The sequence below is a fragment of the Nothoprocta perdicaria genome, unplaced genomic scaffold, assembly GCF_003342845.1.
Source record: "Nothoprocta perdicaria isolate Ctin4 unplaced genomic scaffold, notPer1 scaffold_1, whole genome shotgun sequence".
NCBI lineage: Eukaryota > Metazoa > Chordata > Aves > Tinamiformes > Tinamidae > Nothoprocta > Nothoprocta perdicaria.
This window is the reverse complement of record NW_020454093.1, coordinates 3,581,241-3,598,621: the sequence shown is the minus strand read 5'-3', so window position 1 is coordinate 3,598,621 and position 17,381 is coordinate 3,581,241. Positions and strand designations below refer to the sequence as shown.

At 45.0% G+C, this 17,381-nt stretch overlaps 1 protein-coding gene across 4 annotated transcripts in view; it reads left to right on the top strand.

Moving 5' to 3' along the window:
- Positions 1-17,133, top strand: part of GCNT4 (glucosaminyl (N-acetyl) transferase 4, core 2) — a 21,998-nt gene extending 4,865 nt beyond the window's left edge. Inside the window, exons 1-3 of one of the 4 annotated variants that reach the window (XM_026036424.1) lie at positions 2,655-2,738; positions 4,165-4,372; positions 15,115-17,133. In XM_026036424.1, the coding sequence (XP_025892209.1) occupies positions 15,116-16,483 (1,368 nt within the window). In that variant the 5' untranslated portion in view covers positions 2,655-2,738; positions 4,165-4,372; position 15,115 and the 3' untranslated portion in view covers positions 16,484-17,133. Of the gene's footprint in view, positions 1-2,654; positions 2,739-2,925; positions 2,986-4,164; positions 4,373-15,114 lie in introns of those variants that run through there. The other 3 variants (XM_026036417.1, XM_026036410.1, XM_026036431.1) reach the window with 3 other exon arrangements.
- Positions 17,134-17,381: the final 248 nt, after the last annotated feature.

Sequence of the window (17,381 nt, the reverse complement as noted above, 5' to 3'; positions counted from 1 at the left end):
GGTGAGTGCGCAGCGCCCAAGGGCGGGCGCGGGGAGCCCCGCGGGAAGCGCCGCCGAAGTTGGGCGCGGGGCGCGGAGCGGGGCTGGGCAGGCGCGGGCGAGCGAGTGCGGCGGTACCGGCACCGGGTCGCAGCCGAACGTGGCTTCTCGTAGCGAGCCGGCCTCGCCGCGGGAGTTTCTGGTGTTTTGTCACTTGTCAGGAAATTGCTGCAATTCGGCCCGTTAGTCTGTTGCTTCCTTTGGAGCGCCCAGAACACCTACGCGCTTCTTCAGCACAGGAAGAGAGGGCTTTCTGCTTGGGGGGAAATGAGAGTAGCAAAGCACCCTGAAAGAAAACTTCCCTTCCTCAGGGGGAGAAAGCAGCATCTGAGGTCTCTTTGCGGGGTGAACCTGACTGGTTCCAGAGGAAAGCTCGTGGAGGGAAGCGTTAAGGGAAGTTTTCCTTGAGGTTTTATGTAATAGGGCTTTGGAGGTTAACTGCTCCAGTGTGTCCCATCCGAGGATATGTCCCCTTGAATTGTTATAAACATCTGGTCTGTAAATCAGCATCATAATTTCCCCCCAACCCCCTCTGTTTTTTTCCTTTTGCTCCTGACCCGTTAGTGCTTGATAAGCCTGGAAGGGAAACAGCTGAGTGGGAACGCGGTAGATAAAGTTGTCACTGGAGTGGAGGTGGTAAATCAGGAGCAGCAGTTTGCCAGGTTTTCAGAACAGGATTACAGCGGTCAGATGGCACTGAAAGACAGAAGGCACGAAACAAGCACAAAAGAAAAGTTGTTCTGTGCAGCCCCCAGCTCACACAGTACAGCTCTTTGCCCAGCAGGTTTTGGGGTTTTCAAGTATCAGAAAATTTAGGTGTATTCAAAAGGAGCTGGGCTTCCTGGAGGAAAAGTACTTTGGACACCAAAGCAAAAGATGTAGCTCCATGCAGGAGCTTTGTAAACTTCAGAGCCAAAGAGAAGGTCGAAAGAATATGTGGAGAAAAATGCTGGAGTGCACTTGCACGCCGCCTGTTCCTTCTGCTCTTCCCGGGCATCTGCCTTTGGGTGCTCTGAGGTGGATGGGCCCTATAGGTGGGGTCCTCTCCCACCCATCACTTCTCTTTTAACAGCTAAGTTCATCTGAGACTTTTGGTCTTAATTACCTGAGACTGGTAGGTCTTGATCCAGCTTTAGTGCGTTTCTGTGCTGTCCTGTTCTGTAAAGGCATGTAAAGATCATTAACAACAGTGTCTAATGCTTTTCTCATTCATGATACCTAAAATGGGCAATTATGAAGGACTAAAACTTTTTAAAAAGAGGTAATGTTGTGCTGAGATTACTGTGGGAATGTGGGAAAGGGAACTGGACATTGAAATCCACTTGACTTACAATTCTCTGGACTTTCTGGATGATAACCTATGTTGCACATGCTATTTGTTGGCTTAGTATGTTAGCCACCAACCACTAAGCTTTTTGGCTTAGATTAGATATCTGAAATTCTTTAGAGGTGGCCCAGGAAGAGTTAACCTAAGGCAAATTTCAAAAAATGCAAAGAGTCAAGCCAAATGCCATTGCTAGGCATAAAGAAATTGCTCAGTGCTAATGTATAGGAGGCCAAGAGACCAAGAAGATCTTGAAACTTTTGTTGAGGACAAACATTCAAGTCCAAAGGTGGCTGATCCCACAAATCTTCAATCAGTCTGTTGGCTGATGGTTGAGGGTTCTTCAGGAAAATTAGATGAATAATGAATATTTTGATGAATATTAGATGAAAAATGAATATTTTGGACACACATTAGCTGTTGGTGAAAGCTAGGAATTGAGCAGCGGGGAGGTTCTGACAGAAATGCTCAGCCCTCATTTCTGGTAGCTGCTGCGTGCCCAGGCAGCTGAGAGTGAAGCACAGGCAGGAGGCTGGTGGGGAATGGGAGCTCTCCTGGGACGGTGAGTCCGGGCTGACTGACGGGATGTGTTTGGTCTGGGTAATAGGAGGTGCTAGAAGGGCTTGAGTCAGAGTTTATATTAGGAGTATGGAAAGGCCTGAGAAGTCCAACAGCAGCTGTTTAGTACTGGAGGTTTCCCAGGAAATACCAATAGGATAGGAACTAAGAGATGCAGCAGATGAGTCACAAAGAAGCTCATTTCTGGAGCATAAACTGCAGGGCACCGTATGGCAAGGGAGATAAGTTTTGTGTAACTCTGTCAGCAAGTCAAGCCTCATGAGATCTCTCTGAAAAATCAGACGAGGAACAATAGCTCAGAGACCTGCACGTGACAAAATGCTGTGTGCGGGTGTCTCTGCCCCAGGTACTAAAGGACAGCTGTGAAGAATCTGGAATTTCCAAATTGCATCATACAAAGAAAGATACTTTATTAAGTAGCCATTCCATGCCCCAAATGATGGAGTACGACTCAGCCCCAGTCTCTGGTGAAGACACGAATGGAGACACTCTGTCTTGCTGTTGAACAGGGATAGGACCTGCCTAACATGTGGATTTGCCCACAGGCCTGGGCAGGTTTCACTGACGTTATTAAAGGACCTTTTCCTTTTGGACTGATGTGCGCAGACCGTGATTGACCTGCATGCCTTTGTGTGGTGCAGCGTTGTTTGACAGAGGCTTTTACTATCATTGCGTTTCAGGCAAGCAAAAGTTGACAGCCCCGATCTAATGCAGAAGCAGCACAGTTATCTGAAGACCCTTTCTGATTTTGCATGTACTGAGAGCTTTTATCTTACAGGAAGTTCCAGTCATCTTGGTAATACCTATGCTCTGTTTTTTTTTTTTTTTTTCAGTTTATATAATTGCTATTAATATCATTGATCCAATTTTCAGCTGTCGACCCCAGTCAGCTACTGTCACTCAGCGGTGTGTTTGATGCATCTAGGAAGTGCCAAATGTTATGCAGAAATTCAGACACTCTTCCTGCCCTGCAAATTCACACCACTAGGTCCATCAAGCTGTGTCAGCACTGCTGGTTCCAAGGGCAATCTGAATATTGGAGGGTATGTGAACCTGCAGTTTGCATCCCCAAACTTTCTCTAGAGAATCCTGCCAAATGGGAGAGTGCTGCACAAATCTCTGCCCAGGAGGTTTATAAATCTGTATGAACTAAAGGGCTGATGGGCATGCGGGTAGTATGCAAATACTTTGGTTGAAATCTGGATGGAGAGAAGGAGAATTTTTTTGACATTGAAACACAATCTGAGAACTACACCTACCGGGGGGTGTATTTTTCCTTGTATCTCAAGGGAAAATACTGTGATATCTGTTTGTTGTACATATGAATAGTATAATTTATATATACTCAAATATCTTTATAAACTTTAAAAACAGGAAGTGTAGTTGTACCACAAAAAATATATAAATATGTTTTTACCATGTATGAGATACCGTATAAAGTACTCATATACGCATGATCTTGCAGTGCAGGTCATGCTATCTAAACAAAGTTTCAAAAAGTATCACCAGGACCGAACGTGTGATAACAGTAGCTGAAATTCCAGGTCTTGTCTCAATAGGGAGGCAGTTTTGTGGAGACGTGAAATGAAAGGACCTGTGAGGCTGGAAGGAGCCGGCCCAGGCAATGAGCCCTCACCTGTGGCTTTGTGGCTGGTAGAGGATCAGAGTAGCAGGGTCGTGCTGAATCCGGATCGCTGGGAGTTCTGGCTCCCAGCCCGCTGGGAATGGAGGCTCCAGCGAGTAGGGAGGAGGCCCTTGGCCTCTGCTACAACAGGTCTGTTCCGTTTGCAGCCGGCCCTGCAAGAGCCCCATGCAGCTTGAGCCCTGCGCGTCACCTCCTTTCTCTTGGAGTGTCTCAGGATGAAAGCTCCTCTTAGGAGCCTTATAGGTCCTGTATCTCCTACACTTCCACAGCTGGCTTGTAGAAATGCTGTGTGAGTCCTCATTTCAGCAAGACTTTTGACACGGACTCCTCAGATGCGATGCTTTTTATCCTCTCCACAAGTTCTGTTACCCTGTTGCACAAGGAAATTAGGATGCACTGACATGACTTACTCCTTTTATGATTTTTTTTCCCATCTTCTTAGTGTTTAGAAATAGTATACAAGCATAATATATATGTTTATTATAAAAATAATGGCTTCTGTGGCTTATCATACAAGCTTTCTATAGCCACTACTTTTCAGCTGACATTTTTCCTTTTTTTTCCCCTGTCTTTGCAGGTAATAATGTTGTCCTTGCTACTCATGTACATACGGCTTCGTACTCGCTTGAAACGTAGATAAACCTGAGTACTGTGACTGCCAGCAGGATGGAGCAGGCAATTGGACTCCATTTAACCACCGAGCGGGTTGTGCCTGTGTGGCTCTTCTTGGACAGAGCATCCTAAAGACCTTTGCGAAGGAACGATATTAAAGCAAAGTCCAGGAGGTAGGTCTGGAAATTAAACGTTGTTACTGATTTGACAACTTGACTTGTGAGGACTTTGACTTGGGAAGAAGTGACTACAAGTATGGATTTACAGCTGGCTTCTGCAGGGAGCTTGGCAGAGATGTGATCACCAAAGCACTGTTGGAGGAAGTGGAGAAAGTATTCAGCTGGAAGTTGCTGCTTTTCTATAGAAGTATGCAGTATCTCCTCCTTTCTAGCAGGAAACTTCCACCCTCTCTTACGTTAATCTTCCTTGCCAGGTTCACATCTGCTGCTGTGCTGCTGTCTTTTGCATGGCCCAGTGAAAGTCAGAAAATTGGATGGAAAACAGACAAACTTGATAGAATCAACTTATCCAGATTTAACACTAATAAAAAGTGCTGCTACAGAAGCTCTAAGATCACTGTCAGTACAGAAATTTGCAATGAAAATAACCAGCTAGCAGCAGTATGTACTAATACACAAATAAATGAACTTTCCCAGCTAGCAGCATGAAATAATCAACTAGAGATGAGAGTTCTCCACAGCCAGATAGTTTATCAAAAAAAAAAAAAAAAAAAAAAAAAAAAAAAAAAAAAAAAAAAAAAAAAAAAAAAAAAAAAAAAAAAAAAAAAAAAAAAAAAAAAAAAAAGAAAAGTTTAGCAAAGCCCATCAGTACTTCTCTCCTTCCCCAGCTTCCTGGGAATGTTGTCTCTTCTACCTCCCCCAGAGACCTATCAACTGACTTGATCTGTAATGAGTAGAGAGGAAAACAGAAGGAACTAACCACTTATTTCTGCAAAGCTGTTAGTGGAAGAAACCAAATTTGCATTGCTGTGAGGAGCAGGAGTGTATTAAGCAAGTAGAGATCTTTTATCAGGGAGAGAAGAGAGGAAGTCTTTTCCCAAAGACTTTTTGCCTAGAGGACAGAGAAGTGTTCCTGTTGTTCCTGCTGTGAGAAGGTAATGTTGCTGGTTTACTGAATACACTATATCCTAATTTTCAAATAGAAATGTAGACTCTGGTTTTGCCTCAGAGACCCTCCGGAGTAGAAGAGTGACACAGCAGACAAAGCACCTGCTTTGCTACTCTCTTTGCATTTTGTTTTAATGCTGCCTATGTGGAAGCACCTCACTGATTCCTCTCTCTATGCTCCTCTTTCATCATTTCCCAACTTCTGCTCTGGTGCTCTTACTTTTTTTAGTCTGTGTTCCCTTTTCTTTACAAAAATGATGATTGAGGAGCCTGGTTCCAGCAGTGCATCTGCCGAGATGCTTTTGCATGAGGGAAGAAATATAATGGGGTGGGGACTCTGCAGTTCCCCTACATCTGCTGTGTCTGCTTCCTTTCACAGACTCACATCCACCCCTTACCATTTTACTAAACTTCTGCTGTGACAGGCACAAAGCCATGTTGCCCTGGGGTAGTATTTTAAAGTTTTCAGATGCCCTGAGGAGGGAGAGGGCTGCCTGCTTTCTGCTTGAATTTTCTGGGAGCCCTTCCCTTGGGAGCAGCCAATGTGCCTTGGCCCTCCTTGTTCTGCTGTAACCACTCCCAGACTGGCCTGGTCTGGACCGTGGGGATGAAGAGCTGGTTCCTGCCAGCTGTGCCTGGCACGGCACCAAAAAGCTTTTGCAATGGTTGAGAGCTGCAGCCTTCTCAGATGGGCATCACCAAAGGGGAAAAATTGTAAATATAGGGATAAAGTGGATATAGAGATGTGCTTTAAGGGAGTTTGTGGCTTTTGTATATGTATTTAGAACTTAAAACTGTATTTACTCAGAGAACAAATATAATATCCTTCAGGAAGAACTGATAAGAGATTAGTGTAAGAGAAGCAGTGGATAACAGCTGATACATATTTTATGTTCCTCGGGAAACTTGTAGTGCATTGATTATTGCAGGCAGACACGTTTTGAGTTTCCTTAGCTGGCTCTGCCCTCTGTGCACTCTGCTGCGGCTCTGTCGCTTTCGGGGCTGTGCCTGGACCCTCCCCTCTGTCCTCCAGGCTGAGCAGGGAGCCCTGCAGTGTCAGCTGACAGAAACCACCTCCCGAGGCAGCATCTTCACCCTTCTGCCAGCTGGGAGCTTCCCGGGTGTCCCGGCTGCTCCAGCCCTGGGCTTCCCATTAGGGATCGTGAGTGGTTCGGAGCGCTCCTCCCCACTGGGAAGGTGCCGAGGGCTTGCGAGCTGTATGGATCTACCTGGCAGCTGCTCACTTGCGTGAATGAAGCACTTGCATTTAGTGCAGCACCAGCTGTAGCGGAAGGAGTGCGGTGAAGACATGGAATAAAGCGCTGGGGAATTGCAGACTGCTGTATAATCTCAAATAACCTGTGGTAGATGAGCTCCTAATAGTCAGGCAAGCAAATTTCAGCAAAGAGAAACTGGATGTGCATCTACAGTGCATAGGAAAAGTTGGAGGAAGGGCGTCCAAGTAACTTTTGTGTAACTATGTGTTTCCTTTCTCAGACTGGATAAACCGAACTTTTAACTAGGTACTTCTTAAGGCTGAAAATTACACGTGGTCTTGATCAAAAGTAGTTTCTGAACTCTCACTGTCTTTCTTGATTGTCTTTGCCCTGCACAAGTGTTTGGTAGATGAGAAGAGGGTGAAAGGAGTGAAGGTTAAAATGGTAATAGCCAAAAGCCTTTCACTTTTGGGTTAAAGAAAAGTACCTTGAGTGATGTGGCCGTTACGATAAAGGAATAGCAATTTGGAAACGGGTTAATTCCCAAGCAGGCTGTTTCTAGGAGCCCTACATGAGTTACTGGCCAAATAGAAGAGAGGCTTCTGGAGGGGCTGGGGCTGATTTCTCAGTAGTGGAGGGGTCTGATATCTTTTTTGCAGCAAGAGAGGCAGTTGGTTTTCATGGTCTTCTGATCTGTTCTGTTGATAGAGGATTCAAGAGGTGACTGATTATATGGGTTGCTGGCAAGACTTACTGTGCAGGACAAGAGGAAAGTGAAAGTCTGTAATTTGTTACTGCTGCAGAGTGAAGGGAGCTGCAGACTCCTGTGCAAAAAGGATGTTGGCATGGTTGAGTTATCGAAACTGGGATTTGCCATTACTCTGTGTGAATGCAGTTTATGGAAACAGAAATAATAGTGTGAGGAGCAGCAATAAAATGTTAGGCTCTCTCAGGAACTTAAGTCCTCCATATGTAAATCATTAGATCTTAGTAAAGTGGAAACATGCCTCCAAACAGAGATGTAGCACAAGCCTGTGAGCTTCTCTCTGCCAGGGAAAGCTGTCCCTTGCTGCAGGCTGTTTAATTCCGGTTTAACCCTTTCCAGTAAGGCAATTGCAAAGAGAAGTGAAGCTCAGGAGCGCTGTTGGCCGGAGCAGGAGGACACTGGCGGTCCCGGTTCTCCAGAAGCCCCAGACTGCCCTACCAACCCCGCAGTTTCCAGGTGCCTTTCTTGCTCTTGCTCCTGAACATCCCTTTGGAGCAGCTCTGCCTCTGCGGAGGTTGCACACAGGTCAGGTCCCCTGCAGGGCTGCTGGCTGCTGAGAGGCTTCAGACTGGCAACCCCTTGACTGAGCCGTGCGGCTGCGAGCGGAGCCGGCAGAGCTCGCGGCACTGACTCCACACCTGGGGCATCCCATTATCCCGGCAGGAAGGCCTCACTCAGCCCATGCATCCTGAGGCTGGGAGCTCTGGGATGGATCCGCAGATGGATCTATCCTGGGATCCCTCCAGCCCCGTTGGTGCTTCCTTACACCTTGCGCTGACCGTGGCAGAGCCTGGATGCTCAGTCTGACAAACCCTGGGCAGGATGAGTCGCGTGTAGTACTGTGCTGACACCCCAAAAAAGCACAAGTTCTTTTGCTGCTTTTTCTTTTTCTTTTTTTTTTTTTTTCTTTTCCAAATCCAGTTCAAAAGCTATAATTCAAAAATGTTACAGGTAATTACATTGAATCGCATTGATTTTTGGTAGCTGCCATAAAATATTCCTAGATATTGTTTGAAAATGCCAAGCCATTGGCTGGAGATGATGTACAGCACCACAGTATGGGCATATGGTTTCTCCTGCACTACAATCAATATGAGTGGTACTTTGGCTTTATTCTGATGGATTGCAAGGGGATTGGGAACCACATTGTAACAAATGTGGTTCCCAGTAAGTTGACTTGCACACTGCACGCTTGCAGGAGGGCTCATTAAAGCAGAAATATGCCTTTGGACAACCACATTCCATACAGTGTGCACGCTCAGTAGACTGATATCTGCCTGTTTTGTACCTCCTCCAACAGGCAGCACCATCAGCTCCTATTTTCCTCTCCATAGCTGCGAGCTTGTGCAAAATGGGGAAGGTGCTATTTTCCCTGCTCATTTTTCCCTCCTAAAGAGAACACAACAGCTCAAAAGATCCAGTTTTACAGGGATCTAATTTAATCTCTGAAACTTTACAGTTCATATATACACTGAAGGCTAATTTAAATCTATATATGCTGATTGCTGTTATTATTTCCATAGCATCTTAGATGTTCAATGTTGCAGAAGTATAAATAATATAAATTAAGTAATGTAGGAGAGTTACAAACGTGACCAGAAGTGACATTGCTACTTCTGTAAGAGCGTGCAACTGCTGCAGCCAGGCTGTCTAGGTCAGAGTGTAATACAGCTCATATAGGATTCATATAGTGCAGCTGAAACAGCGCGGGAGCTTGCTGGGCAGGCTGAACATTGCCTCTTCCTACACTTTGTCTTGGAGACCACTACTACCTTTGACCAGTTTTTGACAGGAGAATGATTTACACTTTGACATTTTTCCTGTCTAGAGTTGGATCTCTGTAGTTTTTTTTTTTTTCACCATTTTTCTATTTTAGGATTTTTAATTTTAGCAAATGTTTCTCTCAAGATTGAAAGAATATATTGGCTTAGAGGCAGGATGGTTGGCTGCTTATTTTTTGCAAATGCCAGTGAAATGCAAGTTATTCACGCAGCCTCTAGAGCGGGAGCTGTAGCCCAGATGCTGGGGATGCTGAGACTGCACCTGATGTTTCCAGCACCCATTCCTGGTCTTTTCTGAGTCCTTTTAGGAATAGCTGCCTAAATCTCCATGTCACGAAAGGCACAATACAGCCCTGCAATCAGTTAGGAGAGTTGTGGTTAGTGCCTGTGGTTCGTGAGTGAAAGCTTTTAGCTGGACCACTCCCCAGCCACTACTTTGCTCTTCCACCTGAAGCCGGAGAGCCTGCAGATGGAATCTGCTCCTCTTCCTAATTGCTTCATTCATTTCTGTACAGTGATTGAATTGTGAGCAGCTGCCTGGCTTTATGAATAGAGAAAGCTTCAAGACAGCCATCTCTGCAGCCAGGGGCTGAAAATGCTCTGTAATAAATGAATGTAAGAAGCTGCAGTGTGTCGTGCAGCTGCATGCATATGTTGCCCTCATCCATTTTCTTTAGGAAAGGAGAACCCCTTTTCAGAGTGTTTGTTTATTTATTTATTGACTAGCATTATGGGGCTAGCAACTTGGAAAACAGACTTGCAAAAGCCTGGAGCTCATGATGCCCCTTGTGAGTTACTGATGGTGAAGATGCTCAAGCATTTCTTTTTGCAGGAGCCGGGGGGTGACAGGGATGGGGTCATGGCCTTCTCCTGTCTGGAAGGGCAGGCACAGGATGAAGCAGCCAGCCTGAGGCTGATTCCCAGCCTGTCCGTCCTTGACTCCCAGGAGCAGAGTCCTGGAGCCTGGTTTGCTCCTGGGTTGGATGGGAAGGAGAAGGGGGAAGTGAGATGCTGTGGGCATTGTTTTCTTCTGCTCAGTAGGTGTCCCACGTGCAGCAGGCTGCTTGTGCCAGATCTGGACTCGCTGTTCCCTTAGGAAGACGTATCCAGAGAGGTGCACAGAGTGGGGTTTGGCAGTGCGTTCAAGTGCTATAAGTCTATCAAGCTAGAATTATAATTCATTTAGTGATTTTTTTTTCCTCCCAGAAGAATCCTAAAAGCAGGTTTTAATCTATCTATAATTAGCTTTTCCTTGGGCTTCACCTTGCAAGCAGTTAACATTTAAGGTGGTTACAGCTTCTCAATAGAAATACAAAATTTCTGTGCTATAGTAATCCAGGTAGTAGAAACCATTAGAGAAACAGCATCAGTTTGCCTCTTGGGCCCTATGGATGCTCTTTATTTTTACCTATGGTGAAGTGCTCTAGCACAAGCTCAGTGTCAAGTCTGCTATATGATTTACCCAAACAGGTAACCGTTGTCTGCAGCATGGGTGCAAATACTGCTTTTCATGTTTGTGATGTGCCTTGTGTAGGGATTTGCACACTTCTGGGTACTGTGCAACTGCACCAGCCATTAATTTGTACTTACAGAATGCTGTAAGATTCACTAATTGACAAGCAGAAGCATCAGTTTTTACCAGAATGACAACTATCTACCAGACAACTAGCTGATAGCAGCAGGAAATAGCAGGTCTTCTGCATTTATTCCCTGGTGATCCATCAGTACTTGACTTCCCTCCCCCAAACCTTTCCTGTGCTACCCAATATAAATTTGAATTTAATGCTACATATAATAATACTTATGTATTAACATATGTACACGAGATCTGTGTATGCCCATCTGTTTAATGTTACATATGCATATACAGATCTCGTGTACATATGTTAATACATATGTATTATTACATCTGTTTGTATTTCTGTATATTTCAGCTTTCTCTTTCCCCCTTACTGTAAGTTAGTGCAAACAAAGGTCTAATTGTAGATTTCATCCTTGTGTGCATTTTCTAGCAAGCTTCTGCTTTCTGTTTGGCCTTCCCTCCTAGCTTCTCAGCTAGCTATAGCTCTGTTGATAACTTTCAACACTTGCAGTGCTCTGTGAGTTCACGAGCTGGTGGAACAGTTGCTGTGGAGGAAGGCTACAGTCCTGCTTTCTTACAGGCTGCCTATCAGTTTAACTCTGGTCAGTTTAGCTCTGGTTAACCTCTGTAAGGTGAGTCGGAGCCCAGTTTTCTTGGCTAGTGTTTGAGGGAATGTTCTTTTGTTTTATGGGCTCTATAGGATTTTATGGGTGCTGTATGAGCCCCATGAGGAGAGCTTTGCAATTCCCTGCAGTGTGCCAGAGGGTAAGGTGTCTGCGCTGAGTGGGCACGGGCTGGAGGGAGCAGAGCTCTGTTGCACTCCTGTTTTCTGGACCTTCTCCAAGCGCAGGGCACTGCCCTGAGCAAACACGGGCAGCTCAGCCTCTCTTGGGTGCCCTGCTGCTAGGGACTGACACCTTGAATTTACTGCATCTGACTCAGTCTGCACTCGCTCCTCTTTGGGAGGGTTCATTTGGGAGCCGATCTCTTTCTTGGGAGCGCGACGTTCTTCCCCTCTGCCGCCCTGTACCTCTTTTGTGTACCTGCAGTTTGCAAAAGCCAAATGATGTGAAGTGTTTGAGGTATAAAGCTGCTCAAACAGCTTCCTCAAGGGAGGAAAACGAGAGAGAGAGGGTAAAGAAAAGATAACGATACCAGAGGTAACTCAGGCATTCTCTGTGTGGAATACAGTTACTGTTGTCATGCATCTAGCTAGGGATGTCATCTATCATGCTGCAACAGATGATAAAAGCATATGCAGAGTGTGGAGCTATGGTCAGTATACATTTCCAGTTGGTCCTCTGGGTGGCTTGTGATTGCCATATGTCTTGGTTTCAGAGTTTAGCCTTCATCTCTATTTCTCTCTTGGCTAGTGTAACTCTGGATACTCCCCTTAGCCACTTGCCTCATTCTCGTTGAATCCTGCTGAGTCACGGTCTTTACGATACCCGGTGCCAGGCTGTAATTATGGGTTGCGTGAGAAAGTGTTTCCCTTGCGTTTGTGGCATACCTGTTTTCTTTGAACGTTGCTTGCTGCTGCGTGCGCAGGGTAAATAGGAACACCCCAGTTATGTGCTCCGGATCAGGCACTATTTGCAGCCTGCTCAGTAAGTCTCTGATTGCGTTAGACACCGTGAGCGTTTATGTGCCAGCCCTGCCATGGGGTAGGGGCTGCAAGGGGTGCTCAGGCTTCCGTTTCTCCAGGAGTCTTCGCACATGCACATAGAAGTGCAAGTGCGAACATTTTAAAAAAGAAAGCAAGATGGCCATGCCGTGCACCCTTCCTAATACAGACTTCTAATACAAGAGAGGGAACACTGATCCTGTGTATAGTAAACTTTCTTATCAGAGGAGCAAGGTAGTCCTGCACAGTGCCCACAGAGGTGGTGCTAGGGCAGTGCTACGTGGAATAAAGCTGTGCGGGCAAAACCTCATCAAAGCCTGGTGAGATCTGTGAGGACCCTGCTGGCCCCAGAACCCCTCCCGCCTGAGAGCGCCCTGTCTCTTGCAGAAACTGTCTTCATCCTCGTCTTAGGCACATTATTTGTGCCCAAGAGCAGAGGTTTTGCCCTCGTAACAGTAACTGGATGTACTTGTCCTGACCCTGGTGTGCCTGGGGGTTAATAGCTGGGAATATGAGTTTGGTGGGGTAGGTCTGTGAGTGGAGCAAGGAGATGTTGATAGTGGTAAACCACACTGACAGAGAGATGTTTCCGTGCTTAAGGGATGGGATTTAAGGGTTCCCTTGCAAGAGGCCCCTTCATGCACGGCCTGATGCTGTCTGAACTACTGTGGTGACAGCGATATAGCTGTGCTATAAAATACTGTTATGAGTGGAGTATGAGTATTGGTGCTATGCTCATCAATAGTGAGATGAAATCCTCAGTGCCATCCAAGTGATTTCTTGTATGTCCTGGTCTGACTCCAGATTGTACCAGACTCCAGAAGTGTAGGTTAGTTTCAGCTGACTAGGGGTGGCTTTTTTGTTAATTTGCCTAGGAAGGGAAGGTTTGATGTTAGCTGTTAGAACTATTATTATACTGTTAGACCTGTTGAGATGCTTTGGGAGGAGAACTAATGAAACTGTTCAGTCTTTATCAGCTGAGCTCTGGCTGTGCAGATACAGCTTGAGAACTGACATGTAAAGATACTTGAGTTAGTCTCATGATATGGTTTTGCAATACTTGATCTTCCATGTAGATGAGGAATCTGCAGACACGTGAACCACCACTTCTGGTCATAGCGTTTATTTTTTTCCACTTAATGCATCTGTAAAACAGGAAAGAGGGAAAAGACCCAATATTTGGCTCATTTTGATACTGTATGTAGAAGCACAGCTGCTACTAAGCTCAGTAGGGTTGAGGGAGTATGACACAGAGCATTACAGGTATTTGCACTGCACTTATTGCAGGAATTAAAGGAGGAAGATTGTGCTGATCCACCTAGCCATGCAGGTCAAATGCTGGGACTGACAGGGCGCTTCTGCCACAGCATTATCATCTGCATGATTGGGGAACCTCAGAGCGCACCATGCCCTCTCTGCACCCCCTGTCCTGCGTCTGACCAGTGGGGCAGGCACGGAGAGAAGGATGTAGACAGACCTAGAGACAAGCGGTGGCTTTCTAAGGATTTTCCTCTTGTTGGAACTCTGCACCATCCTCCTCAGGCTTCTCTTTTCTTTGCAAATGCTTACAGTGTTGCTGCACTTGGCATTCTGTTCTGGATTGAAGCCTTTCTGGTCTTGTAATGGCACTGCATGCCACTGTAAAACAGTTTACATGTACCCCTCTGCTGATCGTGCACTTAGACAATTTCAAAGCCAATATCAGGTCTGAACACAAGTTAGGAAAGTGAGCAGCTGTTTCCTTCTCTCGGAAACACACTGTAAAACAGCTCAAATTCAAAAGAAATATATTGGAGGGTTTTGTGCATAAACAGTTCCATTAAGCGAGAAAATAGACTTTAAACTAATGCTGCATCTGGATGTGAATTCTGATCTAATTTAAATTCAGTGATAGCAACAATGCTGTTTGCACTCAGCTGTTAGAGCAGTTCTGCAGAGAAACAGGACCTTTGCACTCAGCTTTCCTTGCAGTAATGCATCCATCGTAAAGTTGCTACACAGAGATGTATTTTATTAACTACCACATAAAAGGGGATCGTATCTGGGCTTTTGCGATGCACGACCAGAGTTGCACCACGCAGCAGAGAGCGGGTTAATGTGTGACAGCTGACTGCTACCCTTCCTGCCCTTCCTGCCTCCAGTGGCTGGAAAGGCTGTGGTTTCATTTCTCTTTCTTCAGAAGTCTGAACACAGGTGAGGTCCCATAGGAAAGGATGAGAAGGAAAGGATGAGGAGAAAGTTAATTGGACATGTTCACCACCCAGCCCCACTGCTAGAGACCAGGAGGATGCTCTGTCTGGCTCTTAAAACTTTCACCTTAATGTTTCGTTTTTTAAAACATGAATCCCTACTGTTAAGCAGGCATTCTCTGCAGATTCGCAAGGGATTCCCTTGCTGCTCTGTTGGATTCCTTGGACTTACTCAGAAGAATAAAATCTCCTTCCTGAGTTTATACTCAGGATAAAAAACTCAGAGTGTTTCTGCCCTCAGTTGATGGCTTCTAAGAAATAAATTTTAAAAAGTTCGGAAAGTAACTGTTAAGGGTCTTATTCCAACACTCTTACTCTTTTGGATGCTATCTCAAATCTAACTTGTTTTCTTGCCTCCAGTCAGCTAATTTCAAGTAAATTACAACTGTTTGCCAATTTCTGAAATAACATGAACATGAACAGGGGAAACTATTTGCAGACTTCCAGTGACCTGTCATGCTACATTGGTGTTTATGCTACAGCCAGGCTAGGGTGCTCATGTCTTTGTTAGCAGGTGTCTCTGATGTGTTGTTCCTGATTTAAAGTACTGTATCTTTGTCTTCCTACAGAATGAAGAGACGTAAGTGTCCCTACAAATGTCCCACAAGAAAGAAGATTCTGATCCTGTGTTTTACAGGGTGGCTGCTTGCACTACTGAAGCTCCTCCATGTTGAAAGACTCTTTTTTCCACATAAGGGCATTTATTTGGTTGAGCACTTCCTAAGCACTTCTTCTTATGTTAGAAACAGGTATTCCTATCTTAAAAATGACTTCCATTATGAAATTAATTGCTCATCTATATATGACCAAGATCCTGGTGAAATTGGCAAGAGCTTAGAGATAAGACAAAAATACATAATTGATTTAGATGATGAAGACATTGTAGCAATGACAAGTGACTGCCATCTGTATCGTACACTTAGGAAATACCATCTAAAGCCTGTTTCTGCAGAGGAAGAGAATTTTCCATTAGCCTATTCTTTGGTTGTTCATAAAGATGCAGCAATGGTAGAAAGGCTTATACATTCACTGTATAGCCATCAAAATATATACTGCATCCATTATGACCAAAAAGCAGCAAAAAGCTTCAAATCTGCTTTGAACAATCTAGCTAAATGTTTCCCCAATATTTTCATTGCATCGAAGTTGGAAACGGTGGAGTATGCACATATTTCAAGGCTGCAAGCAGATTTCAATTGTTTGTCTGATTTGCTGGCCTCCTCGGTTCCCTGGAAGTATGTTATCAATTTGTGTGGCCAAGATTTCCCTCTGAGGTCCAATTTCCAGTTGGTCGCTGAACTGAAAAAACTCAGTGGGGGAAATATGCTGGAAACTATAAAGCCAAGCAGTAGCAAAAGAGAACGGTTTATTTATCACTATGAGCTAATGAAAGTGCCTTACGAATACATGCAGATGCCTGTAAAAACCAACATTTCCAAGAATCCACCTCCCCATGACATTGAGGTTTTTGTAGGCAGTGCCTATTTTGTTTTAAGTCGAGAATTTATTCAATATACCCTTGAGAGCTCTCTTGCAAAAGATTTTTTTGATTGGTCGAGGGACACTTACTCTCCAGATGAACATTTCTGGGCCACTCTTGCTCGTGTTCCTGGGGTCCCTGGGGAAATCCCAAGGTCGGCAGAGGATATAACAGATTTGCAAAGCAAAACTCGCTTGGTGAAATGGAATTACCTTGAAGATCACTTGTATCCCCCGTGCACAGGCACCCACCTTCGCAGCGTGTGCATCTATGGGGCTGCAGAATTACGATGGCTTATGAATTATGGGCATTGGTTTGCCAATAAATTTGACTCCAAAGTAGACCCTGTCTTAATAAAATGCTTGGCAGAAAAACTGGCAGAACAGCAGAAGGAATGGGTTCGCTTGTCTTCTGATAGCTATTTTCTGCACAGAGGTTCTGTGAATGTCTCACGATAGCAGCCCTGTAATATCCCTACTACTGCCAGTACTGTGTACTGTTACAGCACAGGGCCCGAAGCTCCTCTGCCTTGACCTACAGCAAAATGCTAGCAAATTAAATGCTCCTGCATAAAGTTCTGGGCTCTGGAGAGTCAGATACCTGGTCGTTTATTTATGAAAAATCATGCCTTCCTGATTAACGGTTCTCTAACTTGCTACAATAATCATGTAATTGTTCTGCAAGAGGATTTTTAAAGGATAAAGTTTGATTTTGGAGCCTCTAGCCCTGTCTGTCCTAATGGAATATTTCAGAAACGTGTTTCACATTGAGTTTGCTTGCAACTTTCCTAAGAAACTTCAACACGTCTCTTTGCGGCTGTCCTTTTTCTTCACTTTTGTTTTTCTGAAATGTTTGAAACAAAGCCCTCTGTATCTGCTGCCGCAGGAGAACTGGAAGAGCCCAGCTGCCAGAGAAAACTAAAAGAAGGAGGTATGAGAGCAAGTGAGCTGCGTGGCCTGGCTTAGAGACCTCAAGTCCCAAACTTCCCGTTTGTGGGAATTAACGAAGCTCTTTGCAATGTCGATGCGACTGGATGATACAAGGGAAGAAAAATCCTTAGGTACCACACTACAAGCAGCATTGTTCTCTCTTCCCAGCTCATCTCTGCTTTCAGATTTTCCCTGTGTGAAGTTTGTGTTCAGATGCTGTGCCATACCTTTGAAATTGATGGTGATTGCTTGAAACAGTATTACATACTGAAGTCCTTTGAAAGCAGTACGTGCGCATCCTAAGTGCAGTTACTAGAGCCCCTTACGGAGAACAGGCAGGTGTCCATCTGCATTTCTGTCTCTTCCAGTAGAAAGATCCTCCTGGGAAATCCCAGCCCTTTTCAAGGCAGTGTATTTCCATGCAGTG